The following is a 12,088-nucleotide window of genomic DNA, read 5'->3' as shown; positions in this document are numbered from 1 at the left end:
CAAAAAATGTTCAAATAACTAAGATGTAAAATAGGTTTGTTTTATAACAATTAAGATACTCTCAACTTTTCTTGTAAAATTTAAAACTCAACTCTCTAAAGTCTACAATAATTTAAAATGTCAGTTGCATATATTTATATTTTGCTTGAATACTCAGACCTGCTCTGAAAGACATGAAACAGATCCCATATTCAGGATATGTCTGTTTCCTCCACTATTATAAATATGTTGAGCTACTGGGACTTTTTTTTTTAAGAGTAATTTTATATTGATGTTCGAAAACTGTTTTTCATAACCGGTTTGCGTTTAGTATTAACTTCTAGTATTAGCTTTCATTCCCTTAATTAAAAAGTATACTCTTTTCTTTATTGTTAAAATTAGCGATTTACATATCTTTAACAAATCTTAATATTGTGTATTCTTTCAGACATGTGAATGACAAAATTTACATTGTTTAAAATATTTCCGATGATCTTTATTGTACAATGTACGATCCATATTTTACTTCTGACGCGATGAAGGTAAAATTTTAATATTAAACGAAGTTGAATGCTAACTGAAGTGACATCATAAACGGGCAATAACTTAAAAATATATTGCCAAGTTTGTCAAGCATAAACGAGATGCGAAATTCACTGTCAGTTTGGCGATATTTTGCTACCAAGGAAACTGAATTTGGCGTTGAGGTTGCTTATCGCTGTTGAGATTACGGTCTCTGTAAATCGGTTTTTTCTGCGTTGGTTCGCTGCTCCACAGAACAGGGGTATTTCACTCTTCACAAAAGTTCCCTAAATTCGACAGCAAATTAGTAGGTTAGTCGTGACTAAGTTACAGAATACATGTTTACATTTGAATTGTAATTCGCTGGAAGATAATGTTTTATTTTAGGGCCATTTCACAGTATTTTGGACAGATAAAAAGTCCGTGACATGACACTTTTTTGCCATAACTATTTAATTTACTGTTTGATTAACACATTATTTTAATTTGAGTTTGTGTGTTGGTAGGACGAAATCAAAAATAATAATAATAATAAACAATAATAATGAATAATGATAATAATAATATGCTAATCAAACAGTAAATTAAATAGTTTTGGCAAAAAAAAGTCATATTACGGACTCTACATAATTGCTCAAAATACTGTGAAATAAACCTTTATTATTCTTGCAAAATATTTGCAATTATTCGTTTAATGTCCACCATTTTCGTATTAGTAGAACATGAATCGCTTATTCTCTGTATATGTTTCGAACCGACAACGTTACATTGTACTATTTATCATAATTGTTTTGTATATAAATAAAGCTAAAATCGAAAAATTCTTTAAGAATAGGAATTTCAAAAGCATGACTGCTTACGCGCGTATGTAAATGCACACCCTCCCCCATTATTTTTTAAAACTTTTTTATGTCAAGAAAATCTGTTTATGTCTGATGCAAGATGCTTATTTCACTCTATTTCGAATGTCCTTTTGTAACATTTATAGTTTGCGTCAGTCACGTTTTATCAAGTGCATTATTTTTAACATTAAACATTATAGAGGACACATTTACTATTGACATTCCTTAGAACTTATCACCTAAATGCTCTTAATTTTCTTTCGAGGAATATACGTTCAGCTTTGCTGTACATAATCGTCATTCGCAACAGCATCTTCTGAAAACATTTAACTCGCCTCGACGTGGCTGTCTCTCTTGCGTTTTAATGCTTCTAACGGTAGGAGCCCAAGCAAAAGCAAAACGCTCTCGAGTTTTAAAACACCATCTTTCTCCTCGAAATCTATCAGCAGCAGGTGTCGAGCTTGGTCACGTGGTGGTTAACCCCTTGACCCTTGGTCGACGTCATTAGTGAGCCGGGCCTGATTAATGACCGAGAGAGAGAAAGAGAGACCTGCTCTTCGAGGAAAGAGCGTGTGCACGCGCAAACAATCGCGGCCTGATTGCCCGTGATTGCCTTTCGGGCCCCACATCTTGATTAATGGTGCGAGGAGGACCCCTGTCGCGATGCGAATCCTGCTTTTCGGAAGAACGACTCATAAAAGTGGGCTGGGCGACGCTTTGAATTTTAATGTCAAACAACCTGTTATAGAATTTCTATGTGTGGCATCTTTCGGAGATCGTTTTTGATTGCCCCCTCCCCTCCACCCCCTTGCGCTGGAATTTTCGTTGCAGGGAAACTCAGTAGCTACCTTTTAAAAAAAAAGAACTAAAGAAAAGAATTCTTATTAGAGTTTTTCTATTTCTAGTGTTTCCTCAATTATTCGTCGAGACTTAGAAACATAACAAAATCATGTATCGAAAATAAAAATAAAGGAGGCGAATAGGGAACCAAAAGCATCACAGAGGCTCAGCAAAGCTTAAGGCTTTTTCATTAATTTTCTATCATTAAGCATAAATATGTTTTAATTAAAATTATTTACATTAGTAAAATGATGATGGATAAATCAAATTTGAATTCCTACTGCCTAAATTTTAAAAATCCATCCGTTTTATTGTTGAGAAAGTGGATAAAAACTTTTTTGTAAGTGTTTTTCCCCCTTTTTTAACTAAAACAAAATTTATTTTAAAATTCCTTTTTTTCTATTATGTTTGCATCAAATTATCGTCCATTAACTATTTAACTGGCGAAATCTTTATTAGACATTCTGAACTGAATTTTGTTTTGTAACTTTTTTATGAAAAAAATGTGTTCTAATTGTTAAAATCTTTCTTTTGTTTCTCGCATATTTTCTTTAAAAATGTACGTAGTTTTATTCTGAAATGATTATAATTCCTATCTTCATCATCAGGACATTGTGTTTCCAATTCGGACGGTTGAAGCTCTGCAAGATGAGAGCAAACGCATCAATTGTGTTTTGCTTTTCTTGTCATGAAGTCCCTTCTTTCTGCAGTCAAAAATGAACGAACGAAAATCTGCACAAGAAAGCAGAGCAATATCTTCACTTCCCTTAAATTTTTAAAATAAATAGATATTTTTTTAATTTGGTTTTACTGTTAGTGTCCATTCAATTTATGCCTACACTGTAATGAGTTTTAAAATACACTTTAAATGTTGTGGAGGTGATACAATTCTCGCTGCGCCTTTGCTTGCATTTTGCCAAGGTGAAGGCTTCCTCCTCCAGATGCGATGAAGCACCAAGCATAAACAGGAAGAGGAAGAAGAAGAGCAAGTCCTCTTCGCAGGTGCCCTTTCAACCACCATCAAGGGCAGCTCAAAGAAAGAAGGGGGAAGAGGGAGGATGCTAAGGCTCGCTTAGCTGTCAAGTGGTGAAACAAAACACAGGTCCCGGAATGTGATTAGTGTTCCATAAGCCTTATGGAATATCCTCTTGCAGCCACTTGATGTAGCCTAGATTAGCTTTTTGCGTTGCCATGCGAAAGGGGGGAGAGCAGCGCTTTTGCGAACCGAGGAAGGCTAAACTAGTTAGCTTGGGGATGCTAGCGAGAGAGAGAGATATCATGAGTTATGTCAGCGCTAATTGGAGGCGATGGCAGCATACCGGCTACGGATGCTGGATATAAATCCCCCATAGGGAGCCACCTGGTGTTGCGTGTCTCCCCACCCCCTCACCCCCCTTCAGCCCGGCGTTAACACTATTCACCGGTGTACCAGAATGAGATAAGAATCGGGAAAATAGAGATAAAAACTTCCGGAGAAGTCAATATTATAAAGCCTGGTATATAGAGAGACCCCCCCCCTCTCCATTTTGTCTACCATAAAACCTGACCACTGGAGTTTATGAGAGCCGGGCCGGCGATCTATTGATTTTGGTTTTTGCCCGGAATCATGTGGTGGGAGATTACTTCACCAGGCTGGGATGGGGCTTGTCATATTTAATGGCGCTCCTGTGTTTTCCAAGAATGGGCCCCCGGTCTCTCGTGGAAGCTTTTTAGTGGTTTCTTCCTAAGCCAGAGCCAGCCAGACCAGAGCTCTGGTCGGAACTCTCTAATTGGAAGTTTATGTCCCATGAAAAACGCTGATGTTGTAAAAGCAGCATATTCCGAAATCGCCTTTTGGGCTGTTTTTTTTTTTTTTTTTTTCTTATTTATATTTTTAATTTTGCATCTGTTACTGGAAGGGATAGTCTTAATCATCTCAGTTGTTTATCTTCTTAAAATGCGAAATCAGAATTAGCTTAGAAATAAATCAGCAATTTTTCAATATTGCCTTATTATTGAAAGAAGCAGTTTTTTAAAAATCAGTATCACGGCCCAAATATTATATATATTCACCCTGTATAAAAAAAAAATCCAGAGAAGAAGAGGTTAACTAATTTTGCACTGATGAAAAGGAATACTGAAGCATGGAAGTAGCTATGTGTCGTATTTTCTTGACAATTTGCGTTGTTTTTCATTTTAATCTCATTCACCCTATTGTCTGCTCTTCCAGTGCTATGTTTTTTCCCCCCTTGATTTAAACAACTCTTAGAAATTTCGTTTAAAATGTTTAATTTTACGCTTTTGAACATTTTATTATTGATAGTATTTTTCAACCTTTTTATTTCATATGACAAAAAAAAGTTTCGATATCGACAAAGATTTCTCTTAATACTAAGGAACTGATGTATTCGTTTATATTGTCGCCTCAGAGCAACAGTAGGATATCTTACTGTTATTCCTGGAGTTAGATGTCTTACTGCTGCTTCATTATGAAATGCTTCAATTGAGGCAGTGAGGGGCAGAGGGATGTAAGTGTACTTTTTTCAAGGTTTGAGTAAAACGAGTGCAAAGTTCAAACCTTCGTGGTTGGCTTTATTTGGAAAACTTTTCTAAATCGTGCTGTATAGTAGCACTTGCTAAGAGTAGTTATTACGATCTCTTACCAGAAAACAGATGAGAGATTCTCCTACCATTTATACCGCTTATCTCCAAATTTTTAACTTTGGCGCTTACACCTCTTTGTTTCTACTTGTTTGAACTGCTTTTAGAATGGAATCTAAATCAAAAGGAATGATTGTTGTGAACTTTTCTTTCCAGGCTTGTAACGAGTTCACGACGCACGTGATGAACCTCCTACGTGAACAGAGTCGCACTCGGCCGATCACGCCGAAAGAGATCGAGCGAATGGTACAAATAATTCACAAGAAATTTAACTCCATCCAAGTCCAGTTGAAACAGAGCACCTGTGAAGCAGTCATGATCCTCAGGTCCAGGTTTCTAGACGCCAGGTGGGTGTTTTTATGTTATGTTTTAACATTTGAAATGCAAATAACATTGTCTGCAAATTAGTTGGCTAATTTCGAACGTGAGGTATATTAAATGATATTATGGCAGTTGAATTTGTTTACAGATGACGTTTGGTTTATAGCTGAGATGGCATCACTGCCATCGGCAAGTAAAGGGCAGTAACTGAAAAATTTTCATTTTTCTTGCAGTTTTGCATTCGAGTGTACGCTGGCTTTATTGTACAAGCTTGCTTATTTGGTTTCCGCCGAAAAAAAAGGCGCCAAAAAAAGTCTAATTCAACATTTTCTTATTGTTAGTATTGAATCCAACACACATTTCTTCAAATATCTCGAAAATTCATTTCTGCGGATACTGCCGTTTACCGGCCCATGGCACATTAGGTGTCACTATTTTCAATCGTAGAGATGTTATTCAATTACAACCACAATCACCAAACTTATCACCGCTGGATTTCGCTGGATGGGGTTGTTTAAATGATCCAGCGTACACTCCGCTACTTTTTTACTAACTGATTTACTGATGGGACATTGTTGCAGAGTAAATCGAAAGGAAGTCATGTCGAACATTTGTGTTAATTGTTAACTTGGACTATTTCTCTGTCATACAACAATATAGACGCCTCAGAGCTACAGTAAAATATCTAAATCCAGGAATAACATCAAAATATCCTACTGTTGCTTTATGGCGACGATGTGAACTTTCATTTTGGTCCTGTAAATTGTATTCAATGAAACATTCTTTTGACCAACTAATTTGTAGGCGCCATGTATTTTAAATCGTTGATGTATTTTTATGGTTTACCCCCCCCCCCCTTTCGCCGACCCTAAAGTTTCCTTCCCCTCTTAATGCAGTGAAACTTGTGTAAGTTGGCAAGCGGTCAACTTGTGGAGGTTGATAAATGTGATCTATGACTAATTTTGTACCTGACAATTGCGCTCAACTTAGACAGGTGATCAATTTACTGAGATGGTCAACTTTATAGGCTGTAATGTATCTCAAAAGGTAAGATTATAAGGAAAAAACAGGAGAAATGAAATTTTGTGTCTGCGAAACGGCAGTTGTTGTTTGTTTGAAAAGGTAAATAAACACATTTTAAAAAGTGAGTAAAGAAGAAAGAATTCCTCCACTGCATTTTATCATTCCTTTTCCTCTTGAACTGTACTACAGCCTACAACAGGCCAAAACCATCTCTCCAAGTCTCTTCCAACGCACCCGATCCGACTCCACAGTCCACCAATAATTAATTTTCAATGGTCTGAGATCTGACAATCTATCCACCTTGTGCGTCTGCTTATATGCCTAAACCATCCCATACAATAAGCATTTTATCACTACAAAGTGCATCAATAAAATTTCTCTTTAAAAATTGAGTAAGTAAAATTTCTTTAAAAATCGGTTTTTATTTTATTTTATTTTATTCACTTTTATTATTTATTTAACGCTATTTTATTTTTACCTACGTCATTGACATAATTCAGGCCATAATATAGTTCGTGCGGATCTTATATAGAAGTCTCTGATTTTGAGTAGAACGATTTTAGATTATTAGAAGGCTTCTGCTCGTTGCTTTTTCCAAAGTTTTGCCAGTGTAATTATGCTCGAAAGGTCCCTTAACTTTTCGACTTAAGAGAAAGATTTATTTTATTTCATTCCCTTTTATTTATTTATTTAACATTGTTTCATTTTTTCCTACGTCATTGATATAATTCAGGCAATAATATAGTTTGTGCATATCTTATATAGAAGTCTCTGATTTTTCGTAGAACAACTTCAGATTATTAGAAGGTTACTACTGTTGCTTTTCCCAAAGTTTTCCCAATGTAGTTATGCTCGAAAAGTCCCTAAACTTTTCGATTTAACAGGGAAAAACTAAATCCAAATTTCTGTTTTATTTGAATTGAACGAAAATATCTTTTCCGCGTCTTGTTATAATGTGCTTTATTTGTATATAAAATATTGTTTCATCCGCACGGATAAATCCAATTGAAAGATTTATATGTTTACTTTATTGTTTCAATATTTCGCGAGACTTAGTTGGGGCTGCATTAAAATTTCTCTTTCATAGTTAAGAAAAGGTTATACAATACAAACAATTTATATCGAGTAAGTAATGTATCATATATATACATATATATGCACTACTTACGATTTTTGAGATAAATCGGAGAAAAGTTATTAATATTACCTGGTGAGTAAATGATCAATGAAAATTCTACTTTCGAGGAATAACATTTGCCTCATTTTCCTTTGGGGGGGGGGGCGATATAAAAATTTTAATGATGTAATTTGTGCGTAATTGTCTTGCAATAAAGGCTTATTTGAGGTTTTTTTTTTTTTTTGAAAAATCTGAAATTAAACGTTGATGATATTCATTTACATATTTAGTACCTATTTCATTTAAGTTGAGCTTTATCAATGTGTGGTTATTACCTCAAATTTTCTACATTTTTACGTCAAGAAAAGCGTTTAACCCTTGTGAAAATCTAAATTATGATAAATCATGAGCTCACTATTGAAACATTGCAATTACTAGATTAGTCAATAATAAAATTAATTACACATCGCACCCCGGCCACAAAAGTGCCAAAGAACTAAAAAATCGGGAGAAAAAAAAAGAAAAAAGGAAAAAAAAAACATCGTTTCAGAAAATCAAGATTTTTTATGCATTACTAATGGGGTAGTTTCCTTCAGTCAAAAGTACTACTTTTAGTCACTGAAATTGATGGAATGAGTAAAAAAATAACATAGACCCAGAAAATACTTTCATTGTCTCAACAGTTATTTTTTAATTAATTTTTTAAAGGTGTCCGATTTTGGAAACAAGGCGTGGTCTTTATGACGTCACAAATGATGCAATTTGGCGCATCTTTCTACCACGTTTCCACGTTATGAAAATCAAGAAGCGAATTAAATATTGCGCTCTACGCTTGCTATGAACCATATCGTTGCCAATACACGTGAGTAAAGATACGAATTAAGTATTTTTCTCCACGAATGGCAACACTGAATGGCATTTCATCATTTGTGATGTCACACGACAGAAACGTAAACAATGAAAGCGCACCGCTTTAAGTAGTTTTTTAGAAATATTAAACTTGAACAAATTATTTAAAAAACGGTCAGATCCTATATTTTTAAGCATGCTCTTTCAGAAAAAAAGTACTCTTAAAATTTTGGAAACGACCCCATTTTAACTGATTTATTCTTGAATTCTACAATATGCAGAAAGCGTTTATGATATGCTTACCAATTAGTTTCTCTGTTCTAAATAATCTACTCTTTAAGTTCGAAGTTTTTTCTTCTAAATTATGAAATTTTACTGATGCTTCACTATTGATTATGTCGTTCATACGCTACCACCCACCGTACAATAATTATGTAAGCTAACTTTTTGCGAGTTTTGTGACAAGAAAGAGTTGGATTTTAAACCTTTTTAATTGTTTAAAATTTACTATTTTTTCCCTGTTGTTAAGGATTTTATAGCTTAAGAACAAAACTAAAACTTACATTTTTAGTATGAGCAAGTTTCACTTAGCTTAAATTTGCGTTAAGTTAACTATTTTTAGAAGCAGATTACATTTTGTAATAGAAAGGAATCCCGACTAATGAAATGCGAGTTATTTTATAGCCGGACTCGAGCACTGGAACCAAGCGCTTATACCATGAAAAGAGAACCTCCTCTAAGTCCTATATCCCCTCTTTTTCCTAGTCAGCATCATTGGAGTTGCTTTTTCCCAGACATTTAACTAAAACTTCTTCGGGGCCCACACAGATAGAACCAAAGAGAAGGAGTGGAAAAAAAAAAAAACGAAAGCAATGTAGAAAACAGGCTCAGATCCCGAAGAAAGGCTAGACGATGACAGATCCGTCCATGACGTACGCATGACAAGCAGAATAAAGTCCGGTCACTGAGGATTAAGGCTCCCGGACATTCAATTGCGTCATTCCGGGATGCCTGACGCGGAAGAATTAAGCTACGCCGGACCCATATGGGCGTGTAATGGGTCCCGCACTCTCTGGACCGTGGGCTACTCCCATAACTCTCCCAGCGCTCTCCCCCCTTCCCCAATCTCCTCTTTCTCTGCTTCTCTGATCTTCCATCTTCCGCATCACTTGGGGATGGAAGGATGCTACTACCGTTTATTGGCTTTTGTTCGCTGTATCCGGATTCTTATTTTGCAAGGAGGATTTTGAAGTAGATTAAAGGGTTTCTTCTTTCCCTTCCTTTCTCCCCCCCCCCCCCCTTTTTCTCATATTCCTTTTTTTAACAGAATTATTTTATCCACAACTCTACGATATAAATCTTGCCTCCATATCTAGCGATTTCAAAGATTTTTATTTTCTTCTCGCCCCCCCCCCCCTTTCCCAGAGTTATTTAGATTTTTTTTTTTTTTTCATTTTCATTTATTTATTTGCTGTTATTTATTTATTTTTTGTTTATTTATTATTATTATTTTACTTCATTTCATATCATTTTATTTTTTGCAATTTGTAATGTTGTTTTTAGGACATTTTTTCTATTTCGTTAAATTATTTCTTCAATGTTTTTTGAAGCATTAGTTATTTCTATTAGTGAGGTATTTTTTCAAATTATTTTATTCATTCATTTTCATAGTATTTACATTACCGTATCTGAATTTAACCTATCTGCATTTCCACATTGTTACGAATTCAGGAGAATCTCTTTAAAAAATCGTCGAATGTCTATCCATTTTTTCGTGACATGACTTCCACTTGATCTATATTTCATGAAATCACCCTTCATCAAATAAATCAAGTATTTCCCCTTTTCTGCGGACGTTTCTACATACTGTGACGTAGCATTTTGCTCAAAATTGTTTAACTGGAAATCAATCCTTTAATGAGCGCTATCAAAACTGAAACTTTATATCATATATGCTTGGAAAATATATAGTTTTAACTACAAGTAATTAATCTGGTTTAGATTTCTATAAAATTGTATCTTGATAAGAAAACGGAACTAAATTTTAACCCACAATTGAAATCCGTTTCTTAGTGGAAGAGAATGCAAATGCATTTTACATGAAGTATTCACTTTTCCCCTGTCCGTACAAAAAAAAAAATAATAATAATAATAATAAATAAATAAATAAAATTAAATAAATAATTGAAATCATTTCTGTATTTCAAAAATGTCTACTACATTTTTTATTTGATTTTTGATATCAACTATATTAGAAAAATCGAATGTTTATGTAGCAGCAGCCAATGAAATCGGTGAGGCGTTTTAACGTTAAAAAATAAGACTGACTTTCATAATTACCGTTTGACAACTGCTGAAAAGTTTATTTATGTACGCAAAAATGAAGAAATATCGAGGAAAGCCCTAGAATTTTGTATGAAAATCTTTTTTTAATAAAAACTTGAATGGTTTGGGAAGGTTGAGCTTACTTTCGCTTCTGCCGAGTGCAACGATATGTCCAACTTCTGATGAGCACACATTTTTGCATAGAGTAAAGAAATTTAGAGAAGACACGTCTGTGGTAAAAAGGAGATGAAATTGAAGCCGGAATTATGGGATACATTGGTGCGAAAATGGGCGGGGTTATGGTAACATGGTCGCTTTGCGAGACTAGTTATCACCAATCAAAATCACCCAATTGAATCAAAATGTATCCCAAAATCTTTAACGAGAAGCTTAGGATCTTGGGTTACATCGGTGCAACTTCCGGCTTCAATTTCTTCGTATAGCGTGTCCTCTCTTGAAGTTTTGAGTTTTTCCGAATTAGTCGATGACTGTTAGTTAGATTATTTATTTTATTACTACGAGCACGCACAATATTTCTCACAATGCGCGGAGGAAAGAGCAGCATGACTATTGCTAGACGAAGACCTTCAATTGCTCCTAGGATATAATTAGAGTGTTTCAAATTTTTGTAAAACATTAAAAACTTCGGAAATAAAACAAAAGTAATCATCCTTGCTTCCAACGTCTTTTGACGGTCATATGAACGCCAAGTTTCTGTTCCGTTTGATTCGAAAACAAGTGTAGGGAGAAAAATCTGTGAACAATGTAATTACGGTATCCATTTTCTTTTCTACCTCACTGTGAAGTTTTCTCATTCTGGCATTTTATTCTCTGCGGAGTGTATAAATCACTACAATTTGTACCCGTGGAGCAAAACTGGCTTTCTTGTTTTAATAAAATCCCCCAATTAAGGAAGATAAATGTAGCACACCTCTCCACGACTTGTAAAGTTTTAACGAGGCGTTTGCATTCGAAGCAGGACCCACTTATTACAAGTTAAATCCGAAACTCTCGCCCCCATCTGAATTCGCCCGTAAAACATAAGCACTTTTCGGTTTCTTTTTAGACAAGATACTTTCATTTTTAAGGAAGCAACCTGCGCGCGCGTTTCCCGGATTTTTTTTTTTTTTTTCATTATTATTATTCCCCTTCCAACGCCACTTTTCTCAGACGGTGTAAATTAAAACGTATGAAATTTCCTGCAATAAATTTTCCTGATTGCTTCCAATTAAAACCCGAAACCGCCTCCTCGCAAAAATTACCACAGAGGGAATAGCGAAACGAAAGGAGAGGATGATGGTGAAAAAGAAGAAAAAAAAATTAACTCCGAAATCACCTTAAAAATTTTTCCTTAAAAGAAATTGATTTTACGAGGCAAATTAAATCTAAGCTTTAAGCCCGGCGCCAAAAACGCGTAAACATTTCCCTCGCCCCCCTCTTCTTTATTCGTTCTTTTCCGCTTTCCGAAAAAAGAACAAATCCATTTTTATACGCACGCTTGCGTTTATATATATGAAGTGCATCGCTGTTGAAGCTAATGCGGACCCTAACACAAGTGGAAAATAATTTGGAGCCCGGAAAAGGATTAAATAGCTGGTGCTGCATTAAATGCTACTTGCGAGAAAGCTTA

The 12,088-nt window shown here is 35.1% G+C and overlaps 1 protein-coding gene across 1 annotated transcript in view; it reads left to right on the top strand.

The window, feature by feature from the left end:
- The window catches only part of LOC129222359 (homeobox protein extradenticle-like), a 367,046-nt gene that overhangs the window by 316,038 nt on the left and 38,920 nt on the right, over positions 1 to 12,088 (top strand). Inside the window, exon 4 of the mRNA XM_054856854.1 lies at positions 4,980 to 5,170. Within this exon, the coding sequence (XP_054712829.1) occupies positions 4,980 to 5,170 (191 nt within the window). The remainder of the gene's footprint in view (positions 1 to 4,979; positions 5,171 to 12,088) is intronic.

The sequence above is a fragment of the Uloborus diversus genome, chromosome 5 (genome assembly GCF_026930045.1).
Source record: "Uloborus diversus isolate 005 chromosome 5, Udiv.v.3.1, whole genome shotgun sequence".
NCBI lineage: Eukaryota > Metazoa > Arthropoda > Arachnida > Araneae > Uloboridae > Uloborus > Uloborus diversus.
Note: the sequence above shows the minus strand (reverse complement) of the source record. Positions and strands in the feature narration are given on the sequence as shown.